Source organism: Misgurnus anguillicaudatus, chromosome 4 (assembly GCF_027580225.2).
Source record: "Misgurnus anguillicaudatus chromosome 4, ASM2758022v2, whole genome shotgun sequence".
NCBI lineage: Eukaryota > Metazoa > Chordata > Actinopteri > Cypriniformes > Cobitidae > Misgurnus > Misgurnus anguillicaudatus.
The window spans coordinates 14,365,531-14,382,104 of NC_073340.2; the positions used below are offsets into that span (position 1 = coordinate 14,365,531).

Genomic DNA, 16,574 nt, shown 5'->3' on the forward strand with positions numbered 1-16,574 from the left:
CACAGTATAGAGAACAATTACTTCTTGACCCAACCGTTATTCAAGATACAGGCTAAATTAAACATACAATTTTTTTTTTTAAATAAAAACCGTCAAACGAAAAACAAATCTTAACCAAAACTTAAGTAAGCAATTATTATTATTATTATTATTATTGATAACAATATGTCAGCAAATAAGAAAGCACAGTTACAACAAAATAAATATAAATACAGTTTTTCTCAGTCGCTTTAGTACAATTCTCAGATCAGAATTGAAATTCTCAAAACTGCTTGTTCAATTCTCACATCATTGTGTTACTTGTGCACATCAAAAAAGCAGTTTCTTATTTCTTTGATCAAGTTGCAAATGCTTTCTTAAATCCATGCAAATGATTATGTACAATTCTCTGCCTTTTCTACATGATCAGTTGCTTATGTCATGTTGATCAAAATGTATCATAATGGGTTTCTATTGAATAGTCTCACAGTCACTCCACACAACATTTAGGCATTAGTTCATAGTATAAGTGTTTACATGCAAAATGGTTGAACAAGTTGTCATAATACATGTCCCATAATAAATTGCTCCCAGGTGAATCTTGACTTTCCCTAAGAGACAGGAATGTCACCAGCAAGCAAAAACTTAGATGTTGAAATTACGGCTAATTGAAATTATAGACCCAATATAGTCCATCTATGAGTAACCCACTTTTACCCTAAATAACCTTCAATTTGGTTACATGTAATTTTTGCCTAAATAACTTGAAGATGTATGATATTCCAACATGTAAGACATTTGTTGACAGACCATGTCATTGCCATAGGAAATTTAAATTTGCCCAGTCTCTTGCAATCAAACTCCCACATAACTTAATGTGTAACCTACAATTTACAATACAATAATTGTCATGTAAACTTTAGCCATAGTTATATAGTTATTATATTGACAGCATGACTAAGCAATTTGACAATTTGTCTTATCCGTACACAATGACACAATGTCATTCTGATGGCACTGACATGTTCATTGACACAGATATTTACTTTTGAGAGATGAACTAAGGATTTTGAGCAAGAGACTGGCTTTTGCAGGTTATCCATTGGGGTTTTGTTATTTGTACAAATTGTTTTGCGAAATGCACTTATTGTTTTGCAAATGTCGAGGATGATTCGAGAAATGTACCAAAGCGACTGAGAAAAACTGTAATACCAGTAATAAAAAGTTAGTTCCAATCTAATGCTGTATTTCAGCAAGCACTTTAAAAAGTGGCTTCTGATCTATCTATCTATCTATATGGCAATGGTCAACACGTGAATTCAATCAATCAGATCAGAATTGACCAATTACTCGACTAAGACAAATTGAAATCCTCATTCAAACCAGATGGTTGTACAGATTTTAAATGAAAAATCCATTTACTTTCAATTTTGAGCAATTTCTATTTCATGTTAGCAGCGCATTGGAAGTACCATGTATATTCCACAAAAGGATTTTCATAACTGTCCTTAAAACATACAAGTGCTTTTTATTAATATTTTTCACTTACATGTGGTACAACACAACAATGATTTACATCTTTAAGGATAATGATCCAAAACTAAGGCTTTTCTTGACTCAATCTCAAAGTCCATATTGCTTGAGCAAATGCGTTTTATTCTTAAAAACGGACTATAGGTTAAACCCTGTTTTAAAGACAACTTGAAGAATACGAAAGGCTATTTCTATATGTTGGTTTTCTGTACACAGTTGTTGATAAAGTCTGGTTAACTTTTTTTTTTACTTTTAGAATCCAAAATGCAAGCTGGCTGTCATTATGCTCCATTTTAAATTTAATTGAATAACAAAAACTATTCTTATATATATGAAAGACTGCAATTCCTTATTTAAACTGCACAGACCAGATGGCATCAAAGTCTTACAAGAATGATTCGATAGCATAGCTCTTGAATCATTCTCACAATACATTCAAGGTCTAATGTAAAATGAAAATAATAATAATTAAACTCTTCAACATTACTCTGGGAATGGCTGGGTTATTTTTGACCCGTGGTGGGTGAATGTTGGACGGAACACGTGCCTGGTTAAAAATTGACCCAATGCTGGGTTGTTTTAACCCAACTGCTGGATTATTATACCCCATGGTTGCATAACAACAACCCAACATTGGGTCATTTTTGATCCAGCATGGGGTAATTTTTAACCCAGTATGTGTTCTGTCCAATGTTTACCCATTGTGGGTCGGGGGTAGCCCAGCCATTTTTAGAGTGAAGTTTTATTATTCTGGACACTTCTACGTGTGTTTTTTATTCTGTAAAAAATGCTATGTTTGTTGATTATAGGATGACAATGTTCATAATACAAAAACAAAAAGTAATTCAAATTGCTTTAGTAGTTTGGTTAATGTTTTCTAAAGTGATCCAGATAATTTTGACAGATTATTGTGAAGACAAAGCAAAGGGAAGGTCGATAAATTTACATATGCACTTGGCAGACGCTTTTATCAGATGCGACTTACAGTGCATTACAGGGTTAATGTTTTATCACCATGTTTATTTCCTGATGTATTAAACATGATATTTTGCGGGGCTGGCGCAATGCTCTACCAGGCAAATGAGTGAAGAAATCTTTCTCCTTATTCTAGTATCCATACAGCCTGGGCAATAGAAATGTTGCAATGCCCCACAGTAATGAGGTGCAGTTTCCATAAAAATAGTAGATAATACAAATAATTCAGTGTGACCAGGGATGGTTGTCACACAGTAAAGTTCACAAGGAATATATATCAATAATTTTGAGTCCAAAAGTCCTGTAACAAACAATAAAAATACATAAATCATTTTTATTGTTTTACTGAATTATAACAGTCAACAGTAATGTTTTATTATAATTAGAAGAACATCTTATTTGTCTACAGTGATTAAACAATCAGCTGGGGAGTATGTTTTGTTAAATTAAGTTGTTTTAAATTTTACTCAAACATATGTACTGTCCCCATAATGTCAAAGTTTTAAATTTTTGCAATATTTTTTCATCTACGATGTGCTTTATTTTCCCCAATAAATGAATAGACTTCATTAAGTTCTTGTCTCTAAAGGCGTTTATTCTGTCAGACCTGTAAGCTTTAAACCTGTCTCATGATTTTATATGGGGATAAATACAGGGAAGATTACATTTTTGTGACATTTTTTAGATCAATATCTCATAACTTTGAGCTACAGTACAAAGTTAGCATGTGCCTGACAAGGGAGTGTGTGTAAAAGGACACTCTTTGTTTGTAGAGACTGTTTATGTGCGAGTTAATAAAAAACAGAAGATTGAAATGGCATTTTATTATATGTAGTCTTTTGTCACTTAGTGAACTTTTTTGTGTTTTGCAGTTGCAACATTTTTGCACAATGTTTTTTAAACAGAAACGGTGATGCGTTGAACACCCTGGCTGTTTCTCAATTCCAGGAACGCAGAGAACGGACTTGCGTTTTCGTCTTGCCAGGCGACCTTGGAAGAAGGAACTCAGAAGGTCGCGAGAACACAGAACGCACTTGTGAGAATTGAGATGTGTGCAATCTTCCAGTTGGTCACCTGACCTCCGCCATTATTTTGGCGCAATGAATTCTGGGGCGTTAAGCGATTTCAGTGCGCAAGTCTGCACTCAATGGCTGTTCCTCAATATGCGTTCTTCAGCAATCTTGCGTCCTCATGTTCTCCCTCTCATTAACCGTCGAAGTTCAATTCCAATTCTCAAGAACGCATGCAGAGGATGCATGAAAATACCCAGATATGTTCTTGATATCGAGGATGTACATAGTGCAGACTTGCACGCTGAAATCGTGTTACGCCCCAGAAGTCATTGCGGCAAAACAATGGCGGAGGTCAGGTGACCAACAGGAAGATCGCACACATCTCAATTCGTCGTTCTGTGTTCTCGCGACCACCTGAGTTCGTTCTTCCGAGGTCACCTGGCAAGATCGAACTCTTTGCTTTCTTGGAATTGAGAAACACCTGATGAATCCTTGATATCAAGAACACATCTGGGTTTTTTCATGGGTCGTCTGTACTTCGTTCTTGAGAATTGGAATTGAACTTTGACGGTTAATGACGACGTAGACCGAGAACTCAATAACGCAAGATCGCTGAAGAACGCATATTGTGAAACATCCCCTGTTCTGATGAGTTGCAACTACGGTAGCTGAGAAGGCCATTCTTTGTGTTCTTTTGAAATGTTTCCAGAGCCTGATGAAATCGTTATAAATATGTGTTTATTACTGTAAAATACTCTTGATGTTACAGTCACTAACATTGCTGTCCTGATTTAAAGAAAACATTCCAACTTGGACCCATTGTGCGAACTGTCTCTTAGGACGGTTTCACATTTGGTGCGATTGCCTGGTCCGAACTCGAGTTCGATTGCTCCCCCCTCCCCATGCCCCCCATGGACTGTGTTCACATATTATTTTTGCATCCGAACCGCGGTACGCTTGCATCATCAAGCTGCAGCTGGCAAGTTCTCGTGTTGCTTGGCAACCGCTGTAAACGAGAAGACGACAAGCGTGATTGACTAACTTTGCAAGCAGAGAGATGATTTCTGAATGCCTCCGCAAAAATTGACATCGGCGGACAGACCGTTGTCATCGAAACGACTTTAGTATGTTTGCGGCAGACGGACGAAAGTGCGTTTCTGTATTATTTCTTTGAAAACAAAACCAAAGGTTTAAAAAATAAGAACAAAACTCAAGCAAGCATTCTATGCATTTTGTTGTCAAGGTAAGTGCATGCACACAAACACACACGTCTGTTTTGGTGGGACATTACATATAATACGTAATTAACAGCGGTTCACTTTAGCAGCGAACCGATCTGGAGTTCACATGAAACAAACCCCAGACCACCCTTTTTAAGCGGACTCGAGTATGTTTCGCAGGTGCGTACCCGAGTTCGGAAGACAGCGTTCACATCATCCAAATGTACCGAACTCTGATGTCAATCGAACCCGGGTGCGCACCAAAAGTGCTAACGTGAAAATGCCCTTAAGTATACCAAGTGGTTTATTTACAGGTTGCTGCTGATTGGATTGCAGTTTACCAAAACACACTTATAGCCAATCAGCAGTAAGGGCCGTGTCTACTAACCGACATCCTTGCCGAATTGCGTATGTGTGGGGCGGGTCTTTTAAAAGAAGGTCCAGATTCTATTGGGGTAGGGGCGTGGTAACACTTTATTTTACGACCCGCAAAGTACCGCGTAATTAAACCGAATTTACAGCGTACCTATTTGTAACAACAGAGTACCTCTACAGTACCTACTTGTAGTAATAAGGGAACAATATTTTAAGTTTGGGGTAATAAGGGGGTAAGAATATATGGAAAATTATTCTCTAAGTATTTCATAACTACAGGGTACCTATTGTAATATTACGTGGTATGTATGACTTACGTCTATGTGTAATATGTTTTTTCATACTTACCTGATGAAGTGTATTGTATAGCCTACAGTTGATCTCTACACGCCACGTCGGCAAATACAATATAACACACAATAAAAATAATAGCAACTTGTACTTCTTTGATCTGTATCTGTATACAGTAGTTACCAGGTAACTCTTATATTTGCGGGCTGTAAATTAAAGTGGGGCTTATTCCCTGCTTGTTCTGTGTATGTACCAGGTAACTCTTACGGGCTGTCAATTGAAGTGACGCTTGTTACAGCCTTGTTCTGTGTATGTACCAGGTAACTCATTTTTGCGGTGGTGCTTTGTTCACCTCTTGTTATAAATGTTATAGGGTAAATTCCATAAACATATGAATAATTGTTATTTTTATTTTAAAACAACTTATTTCAAAACGTCTTTAAAACACTTCAATTATTAATGTCACAGGGTGACTTTATAGGGCAGAACTAAAAATGGCGAAGATTGTGCATGTAGCATTTCATATACAGTTTGCTTTGAGAGAATAAGAATACAAATGTATGACACCCTACACTGAAAAAAATTATTCATTGAATTTAATATTTTTTTAAGGTAAGTGGTTGCAATCAATCTATCTAAGCTCCATTTAAACAAAAGTTTTATATTTTATTTCACTTTACTAATCTTTTTTGTTTAAATGTAGCTTAAATAAATTGATTGCAACCACTTACCTTAAAAAAATTGATTAAATTCAATTGATCATTTTTTTCAGTGTAAAGGTGTGTCTTTGAAACCCAAATGTGTCTCAGTGGGAAGTCCACTGTGAATCGTGGGGAGTTGCTTTCCCGGGCACTCACTTTGCCCCCAATGCAGTGTCCTTTGGGGAGGTGCTATCTTTATTCAGGAAATTGTCTTCAGGAAATTGTCTTACAGTATCATGCAGTTCCATTACACTTTTAGGGCCAGATTTTCTAAACAGTGCAAATAAGCACGAGAGCACAATTTCAATAAAGCTTTTCGCAATGTCTGTTGGTGATTTACTGACAAGGTGTACATTAAAGGCGCACATTTCCATAATGATTAATTAATCATTTTATTGTTATATTATTGCATGTTTTTCCAATTTAATAAAAAATTTATTGTTTCAAAACGAAAAATCCAGTAATTTCACTTTTTAAATGTAAAGTAATACTTGTCAGACACTCCCTTAAAGTCAGATCCGGAGTTAAGATAACACTGCTGGAAGTTTGGAATTTCGCCATAGCTGAGCCACATGAGTCACATACGCCCACGCTTCCCGTCACAGTAATGCAACACACAGAGAACTGCAGAAAGAAATAGGGAGAAAAAAGAGAACAAAAAGAGAAGAGGACAGCCTGGAATAAACATGTTCTAGAACCAGCATTGAACAGTAGAAGCAAAACTGGGGTTGTAAGACAGTAATAATCCAGACAACATTTGTGTGGTCATGGAAGAAAAACCACTAAGCTATGAAGAAGCCATTAGAAGGGCTGCCAGTGCTATTAAACGCTTTCCTCTGATAGACATTGAAGGTGTGCCTCTCATGAGCACCATTGCTGAAAACTGGAAATCAGTTTCGGATTTCTCTCCAGACCCATCGGATCTGCTCATCGCTACCTACCCTAAAGCAGGTAGAATAAGTTCAACCATGGTAAAGTCATGAAATTTTTATCTGCACAGACAATATTTTCTTGAAATTGAAATTAAAAACTTTGTGGTATATCTTTTTTTCTAAGGACTTATCCGTGAGCTTCATTATTTAAAAACATGATGTTCCCTCATAATTTTTAATAAAAAACGCAAACTTAATTCCCTCCTCGAAACGATCTCTCTTTACTTCCGATCATGCATGGCAGGTGAGTGGGGCCCGGGAAAAGATTGCAGCAAGTAGCAACATCAAGTAGCAACCAAATCTTTTTAAGACTTTTTAAGAATACCAGAAAATGACATCTATTCACTAATTTCTTTAAAATGAGAAATTAAGATTAGGTTCAAGTGATCATGCAGTTTCCTGCTATTGCTCAAGTGGAAGGGGAGTTTACCCTAAAAACTTGACACATCAGTTTACATTTAGTTTTTAATACTATATACAAATTTCCTGTATTTTCTGGATGTATTCTATTAAAGAGACTGAGAAACAATTATATATATCACTACAACATTGCAAAAACAACAAATCTGGTGGCATAAGACTTTTGCACAGTACTGTAGGTCACAACGGGGAAAAATAAGACAATCACTTATTCCGTTTCATTGTGACTTTAATGGGATAGTTCACCCAGAAACTTCCCAAGTAGGAAAATAATTATTTGGAAGTCAATAGTGCAAAATATCTTATTTTGTGTTCAGTCAAACAAAGCCAAACAAATTTCTAGAGGTTTAGAACAACATGAGGAAGAGTAAATGATGCCAGAATTTTCATTTTGGGCTGAACTATCCCTGAAGCGGGAATTAAATGTAAAGATTAGTTATGTAAAGCCTCTGTAATTGTTGTTGTTGGAAAGGTTTGAAGATCCTGGAATCTGTTTTAGACTCTTAAAACAGGTCAAAGAACACACACCAACACTGGGACTGCTATGGCTGTTACATTCATAAAAAAAGCTTCCAGTGCATAAAGTTTTTCCAGATATATAATGGTACAAACTGTTCTAAATCTATGTCCTGTTGCCTGAGATGACACTGTAACAGTCCATATCTTCACTCTTAAAGGAACAGTATGTAGGATTGTGGCCAAAACTGGTATTGCAATCACAAAACTTGTGGCTAAAACTGGTACTGCAATCACACAACTGGGGTCCGTTCTTCGTACGTCGCTTAATACATCCGAGATCAAATGAGACATCCGAGATGTTCAGATCTCGCTAATTATGATCTTGCTTATCCGGTTCTTTGAACACCACTGCTGTTGATAAGTATGGCAGGATTGAATAATCTGACATCATTGCACGTTCGTGCACTGCAAGAAAAGGCAAAACATATCGATAGTAGAAACACTGATCAGCCACGCTGTGATTGGCTGGTTGTTACAATGGCCAAGAACACGCCCATTTTTAACCCCTGCAGTGCGCGAGCTATTCATGATAGGTTGTGAACTTTTTATAAAGCTGAATTTGTAAACCCAGTTAAAGCTACTTTTTTACATAAAATCACCATAAATAATGTAAAATATTCTGTGTATAATCTTGATATCTTTACTATGCTTGTCAAAGACTGAAATTAATGATTGTAATTAAACTTTGATGCTCCTTATTAAAGTACTTTAAGTCTCTTTTAAAAACAGTTAAATGCTATTTTGTCTGTTTGTAACAGCAACTTAAAAAGTAGAATAAAAACAGGTGGTGGTCCTCCATCTTCATGTAATGTGCTAACAGGAGTGATGTCTCTAAACTGACTGATTGTACAGATCATCTCTGGAGCAGATGCTCTTTCTATAATATAGTTTTTTATATATAGTTATATCCACAGCCAATGCAACAATTTAATTGCTGATAAATATAAATGATTTGAATTGTAGTTTTTATAAGATCCTCTCTTTTGTGCAGTTGTAGATAATACAATAACATTTTTAGCATAAATGAAGTATGATGTGCAGTAAGGGAATGTAAATGTTATTCTACATCAAAAGATTATAAAATACAACTGTTTCAGAGCAATGCACATGACAGTAAAGAAATCCTCTCAGACGACACTATATGCAAGTGGTTAAATAAGTTTACTTCAATTGCATTATTCTTATATAACTGATTTCTGACTACAACAATATCAGCAGTAGTCCACATTAACTGAAACTCCTGCATCTGCTGAGTCTGCACAGAAACGTGTAGTAAAGAAGATAAAGATATGTGAAAATATGTGCAAAAAAACCCCTGTATTTAATTATTGGCATTTTTGTCACAGGAGAGGGACAAGGAAACATCTTTGAGTTTTAAAAATAGAACAGATAAAAATTACTAAGCAAACCCTTTCATGCATGACATCGTAAGCCTTCTTGACAATCTAAAGACAAAACTAAAATTGTAGATGAGTTTATTCAAAGAAAACTTATTTCACACCGAGTAATATTCCTTAACGTACATAACATCTATTAGGCTACTGCTGTGTATGATTGGTTGCTGTTTTTATTAAGGAAAATTTAAACAAATTTAAAATGAATGTGACCAGCATGTTTGTCTTGTCATTCATTTAAGAATAATAATCAAATCTGTTAAACAAAAACAAGTCGCACAAATACAGAAAAAAATATATTTGTAATATTATATATTTTTTAAATGACATCGCTAAAAGATTTAATCTATACTTTTTTATTACGTGTTGAATTTGAAAAGCTGCATGCTTTTTACGCAGATTGCGCTCGTATAATGGAGATTACACAACTGCGTCAGACTTTCCGTATCATATCCGCTTAAAAAGGTACAAACTATGAAATAGCCTGCTCCCGAGCAGGTTTGAGCTTATGGACCTGTTGCAATGACAGCAAGTCTGGGATGAGCTTCGAAGAATCAAACGATCCAAGATCATGCCAAATCGTCAACAATCGAATCCAGCTAACTGAGTTAGCGACGTACGAAGAATGGGCCCCTGGTGGCCAATAAACAAAATGACAACATAAACATCAGTTGAAGGCTGCAACTCCACGTTTTAAATGACAATATTCTGGCCAGACCACTGTTGTCAGTGATATATTTGAAATGAAAATGATTTCTTAATGTCTAGTGATATATCAGGGTCATTTTATGATTAATTGATATAAATTTCTTACATACTGTTCCTATAAATGATGTGTTAATTTTTTACACATTTGTGTGTGTTTAGCTTTCAACAAATTATGTGTAATTTTAACTCATTTGGTGTCATTTTTTTGTTGATTTTGTGTTAAAATATAACACAAGTTGTGTTAAAAGTAACACAAAATGTGTTGTTTCAATAATAACGCAGAGATGGGTGGATTCTGGGATAACGCAGTGTGTTGTCCCAGAATCAACAATAATGGTGTTGTTTGTTTTTAACATATTCGTTCTAAGAGTGTTGAAGTCATATCACAGATGTTCAGTTGTATAGCTTTATCTAGGGAAATGGATTAATTGTTCAATTCCACCTGGTGTACAGCTTGACTTTGAGAGACTTTCCAAGAGACTTTAGAGACTTAAGAGTTTAGATAGGGAACGCTGAGTCTGTAGCTGTTCTATAGGCAAGCAACAATGCTTTGAACAATGCTTTGCAAGTCGCAACCAGAAACCAGTGCAGAGAGATAAACAAAGGTTTGACATGGGATCTTTAAGGCTGATTAAAGACCAATCATGCAAGTGTATTCTAAATAATTTGTCCAGTTTTGTAAGCACATGCATACATGCTATATAAGCATTGTGGTCTTTAAAGGTCTTTAAATGATTACCCCAAGCTTCCTGACTGAAGTCAATGAGATTATCATTGATGAATCTAGCTGAATGGTAAGCTGGTGCTGTTTTGATGGAGTGGCTGGAAAGATAAGAAGTTCCTTAGTTGCTAGGTTAAGTTGTAGGTGATGTTCTTTAATCCACGCAGAGATGTCCGAAGGGCAGTTCGAGATCTTTGCAGCTACCGTTGGGTCATCTGGTTAAAATGGGAAATGGAACTGTGTGTCACCAGAATAGCAATGATAGGGAAAACCATGTGCCTGTATGATGGGACCCAGTGATATAAAGTCCCTATATGAAGAAGCCCGACGGCCCAAGATCTGATCCCTGAGTAACCAGTGAACAACTCATTTGATTAGCATATCCTACCTACATAAGCAACCTTGAAAGCAACCTTCCTGTGAGGGTGGATTCAATGCAGGAAACGGAAGTTCAAGTGATGCCCATGATTAGAGGGTGGACAGAAGAAACTGATGATTAAAAGTGCCAAAAGCTGCAGACCGGTCTAGCAGAATGAGAACTGATCATTTTGGACCCGGCTCTTGCTCTTATTGCAAGTTGAGGAATTTTGTGATTGGCAGGCAATACAAGCCTTTTGCTATTTCTGGTTACTTCATTTCCCCTTGTATCTATTTAGTATCCAGTGCCTATCAATGATTTTACACCAATCAGAAATTCAGAACATTTGCATTATCATATGTTTTATCTTTGTATTGAGGCACAACCTGGACTCAGGAGATAGTGGATCTTCTGCTGCACAATGGAGATGCTGAGCTATGCAAGAGAGCACCCACAGCTGTCCGTAGTCCATTCCTAGAGATCTGTGCTCCTCCACCTATACCATCAGGTATGGCCTCAAACATGCATTCATATATCTCATTGCATCCTTTCTCTTTACTCCATACTTTTAACAAAATATTACATAACAAACTCAGTTAATCTATTTAAGCATATAACCCATGTCTTGTGTATGTTCCTTTATGCTGCATTTAGGGCTTGACCTACTTGAACAAATGAAACCCCCAAGAGTCATCAAGACTCACCTACCCATTCAACTGGTGCCTAAAGGGTTCTGGGAAAATAAATGCAAGGTAAGCAATCAATGAGCATAGCAAAGTACACTCCTGATCATTTCACAATCGTACCATCTGTACACTACGTCATGTAGCATGATCATCCTGAATTTATAGGTCATCTATACGGCTCGAAATGCTAAGGACAATGCTGTCAGTTACTTTCACTTTGATCGTATGAACTTAACCCAGCCTGAGCCAGGACCTTGGGATGGATACATTAACAAGTTTATGAAAGGAGAATGTGAGTGACATATTTAATCTTTCTCCAAATAAAGTATTTTCTAAATCTGGGGTGTGTTTCCCGAACAACGATGAAACTTAAGACAGTAGTTGGCTAATGATGCTTTCGGGAAACGCACACCTGTTTGACTGGGTTGCAGAATGTATGAAGATTAAATTTGTCAAAAATCTTGTTTTTTGATTGTGCATTCCAGTTTATTATGAAACTGCAGTTGGTTTGTTTTAATTTAAGCCTTTATAACTAAAATAAATACAGCTAAAACACAATAAAACAAAATAAAAACATGATAACTTCATTTTTAAACATTTTGTAAATTTTTTTTTATTATTGAGTCATTCTTCATATGTGACCATGGACCACCAAACCATTCACAAGTCACATATAAAAGTGCTTCACGATGCTATAGAAGAATTTTTTTTTTGGCTGTATGGTTACATGAGGAACTTATAACCAGTGTTGGAGAAAGTTACTTTTAAAAGTAATGCATTACAATATTAACTCACTCCCCCAAAAAGTAACTAATTGCGTTACTTTTCATCGAAAGTAATACATTACTGTTAAGTTAGGTTTGCGTTACTTTTTCTTATTTTGCTGAGGCTTGATCTCTTTCAGATTTTTTTTATGACTGAGAAGTTCTGCATTCAGAAATTGCATATTTCCATCACAAAATGTCAAACTCTGGCCTGCCATCTCGGTTTCTGACTCAAACTGTTCCCGCCCAGGCGCTCACACGCACAGAGTGCGTGATTTGACATGACTATGTTTAGTTTAATTCAGTACATGGTTTTTAAAATCAAATTAATTAAACTAAAAAGTAACTCGCATTATTTTTTTATAAAAGCAACTCAAATATTAATGTTTACATTTATAAAGTAATGCGTTACTTTACCTACTTTTTTATTCCCAAAACTGATATTAAAGAATTAGTCAATTTTCTTAAAAAAATCCAGATAATTTACTCACCACCATGTCATCCAAAATGTTGATGTCTTTCTTTGTTTAGTCGAGAGGAAATTGGGTTTTTTGAGGAAAACATTCCAGGATTTTTCTCATTTTAATGGACCCCAACACTTAACAGTTTTAATGCAGTTTAAAATTGCAGTTTCAACACAACTTCAAAGGACTCTAAATGATCCTAAACGAGGCATAAGGGTCTTATCTAGCGAAACGATTGTCATTTTTGGCAAGAAAAATAAAAAATATGCACTTTTAATCCACAACTTCTCCTCTTACTCCAGTCCTGTGACCTGCCGACATGACCTCACGTAATTGCGTAATGACATCGGAAGGTCACATGTTACATTTAAGAAACGCACATTTGCGGGCCATTTTAAACAAAAAACGGTCCTCTTTCTCCACACTTGTAAACACTGGGGCGTAGTTTCTGTACGTCATCCGTGACATCTCGACGTAATAACGTATTGCGCGGGGTCGCGCTGGTGCGTCGCAGGACTGGAGGAGGACGAGAGATTGTGGTTTAAAAGTGCATATAAAATGAGAAAAATATATTTAAAAAAACATAATTTCTTCTCAACTGAACAAAGAAAAACATCAACATTTTGGAGGACATGGTGGTGAGTAAATTTTTTTTTTCTGCACCCTCATAATTTATTTCGCTTTCATATGATCAAAAATTGACCTTATGACTGGTTTTGTGGTCCAGGAACACAATCTTAGCTACTCTGTTTTTCTGTTTAATATCTTCACAGTGGGCTGGGGCTCTTGGTATGATCACGTGAAAGGTTACTGGAGGGAACGAAAGGAAAAGAATATTCTCTACCTCCTCTATGAAGACATGAAAGAAGTAGTTTTAGTGCATTATGTCATTCTATTGTCCTTCTAAAGCTCTTGATTTAATGATCAATTAATTTCTTTAAAACATATTTTCTTTCTATCATGTGTTTTTTTCATCAAGAATCCTCGTAAGGAAATTGAGAGAATCATGTACTATCTGGACCTATCAGTTTCTGAAGATGTCATAGAGAGGATTGTGCAGCTGACATCTTTTAAAGTCATGAAAGACAATCCAATGGCCAACTACTCATATATCCCGAAGCCTGTGTTTGATCAGTCCATATCTGTCTTCATGAGAAAAGGTTCACATTCACAGTAACTTGTCATCCAGTGTGCTCATGATGCGTAATTATGTATTTCCAAACTGTGAAAAACATCCTAGCTGTTGTTGGAATGTTAAATATAGGTCTGTTTATGTTGCCATAGAAACAAATTATGTTAAGTGAAGGACATGAATCTTTAAAGGATTAGTCCATTTTCTTAAAAGAAAAATCCAGATAATTTACTCACCACCATGTCATCCATGTTCGGTCAAGAGGAAATTGTGGTTTTTGGGGAGGACATTGCAGGATTTTTCTCATTTTGATGGACTTTGATGGACACCAACAATTAATACTTAACACTTAACAGTTTTTTTCAACGGAGTTTCAGGGGACTGTGGACGGTCCCAAACGAGGCATGGGGGTCTTGTCTAGCGGGGCGATTGTCATTTTTTACGAGAAGGGTAACAAATATACACTTTTGAAACACAACTTTTCGTCTAGATCCCGTCGTGATGCGCCAGCGTGACCTCACGCAATACGTCATGACATCAAGAGGTCACAGAAGACGAACGCAAAACTCCGCCCCAGTGTTTACAAGTGTGTTAAAAGAGGACCGTTCCTACGTTGTTGTATGTCAACTGATACTAATTAAGGTCTTTGTGTCAGTTTATTGTTTAAAATGGTCCGCAAATGTGCGTTTTATATATGTAACACGGGACCTCCCTACGTCACTACGCATTTACGTTAGGTCGCGCTGGACCAGATCTAGACGGAAAGTTGTGGTTTGGGGGTGTATGTTTGTTTTTTTTCTTGTCGAGAATGACAGTCGTTTCGCTGGATGGGACCCTTGTGCCTCGTTTGGGATCGTTTGTAGTCCTTTGAAACTTTGTTGAAAAAACTGTTATGTGTTGAGTTAAGTATTGAATGTTGGGTTCTATTGAGGTCCATTGGGGTGGGAGGGGTCCTGCAATGTTTTCCTCAGGAAACATGGTTTCTTCTCGACTGAACAAAGAAAGACATCAACATTTTGGATGACATGGTGGTGAGTAAATTATCTGGATTTTTTTTGAGAAAATTTAATATTCCTTTAAGTACAATCATTAGTTTTAATACATTGTGAATTGTGATGATGGAGACACATCCATTTGTAAAACAGGGTCATAGAAAAGCAAAGGTAAAAAGCCAAAAAATACCATAATGCAGAGACCTGTAAGACTTTGTATATAAACTGTAAGTTAAGAAATGATTTAAATAATACTGTCTTAACAAATTTGATGACTAAGTCTGTTTGTTTACACAGGCGAAGTCGGTGACTGGGTCAACCATTTCACTTCATCTCAATCCCAGATGTTTGATGAAGATTATGCAAAACAAATGAAAGATGTTGATATTCCTTTCCGCTTCAGCATTTGATTCTACTTTATTTCATGCGCCTTTTAAAGTGTATGTGGGATAATTATAGTTAGATGTCAGTATGCTATATAACTAACTATGCATGCAATTTATATATTTTTTTTACCTAAAATGTTGTTCACTAGTTTGCCTGCGCATTCAGAGATTAGAGATATTAGGAGATGGGGAGGAGGAGGGATTGCCGGCTGGACACGGAGGCCTGAAGGCTGCCTTTTATATGCACATAATGATGATTGACAGGCCTGAATGTTAACGCTCCTCCCAAACCTTTAGAATTACATATGTGACAATAATGAATCAAAACACATATCAAATTTCACGTTGAAGTTTTCTTAAATTTTCATTATGTGACAGTTAATTAGATGATGTATTTTTATAATGGTAAATTAATATTGAGTATATGTACAGGTATCATTAAAATAATAAAAAGATTATTCAATTACTTGTTTCTGTGTCTCTACTGGACTATTAAGTTACATAATACAAGTTAAAAACTATAAAAGTTATGAATAAAGTTAATTTATGCAATATTTTTGGAATTTTTTAAAAAGTGCTTTAGTAATATGCGTCTATTAACGGGACAGTGACATGCAGCTTCACACAAACATTTTTAAACAGAGCCATGTCTGGCTTTTTTGACACCTTAGGCGAAACCCCTATACTGGCACCACCCCTAAACAAGATCATACAATTTTACATGCTGATTACATACAAAAAACACAGATCATGTAAAAATCATGTGATCATGTAACAATTAAATTCAACAAAGCAGTTAAATAAAAATGTACTATTTTTTTCATTGTTTATTAAAGTTTTATAAGGAAATAGCAATTTTTGTGTGCGTTTTACTGAACCAATTTTTAAATTGACCTTCAAACCCTTAATAGTGGTGTCTAGCAGTAAAACTGCAAACTTTACAAGGAATTAATGATCAAGCAGTAACATTTTTAAAATGTAAATGATTTTTATATTATTTTGAATCTAAAA

General features: G+C 35.9%; 1 protein-coding gene across 1 annotated transcript; it reads left to right on the forward strand.

Annotated features, from left to right (window-relative positions):
- Positions 1-6,641: 6,641 nt before the first annotated feature.
- Positions 6,642-15,771, forward strand: sult1st6 (sulfotransferase family 1, cytosolic sulfotransferase 6). The gene is made up of 7 exons (XM_055175104.2): positions 6,642-7,038; positions 11,519-11,647; positions 11,794-11,891; positions 11,991-12,117; positions 13,827-13,921; positions 14,033-14,213; positions 15,475-15,771. The coding sequence occupies exons 1-7, from the start codon at positions 6,855-6,857 to the stop codon at positions 15,585-15,587; spliced, it is 927 nt and encodes a 308-aa protein (XP_055031079.1). The 5' UTR covers positions 6,642-6,854; the 3' UTR covers positions 15,588-15,771.
- The last annotated feature ends 803 nt before the right edge of the window (positions 15,772-16,574 follow it).

Excerpts from the sequence above, each read along its gene's own strand:
- sult1st6 (XM_055175104.2), top strand. The coding sequence starts at position 6,855 with ATGGAAGAAAAACCACTAAGCTATGAAGAAGCCATTAGAAGGGCTGCC. Across the intron at positions 7,039-11,518 it reads CGCTACCTACCCTAAAGCAG|GCACAACCTGGACTCAGGAG; the intron begins GTAGAATAAGTT and ends CTTTGTATTGAG. Across the intron at positions 13,922-14,032 it reads TCTATGAAGACATGAAAGAA|AATCCTCGTAAGGAAATTGA; the intron begins GTAGTTTTAGTG and ends TTTTTCATCAAG.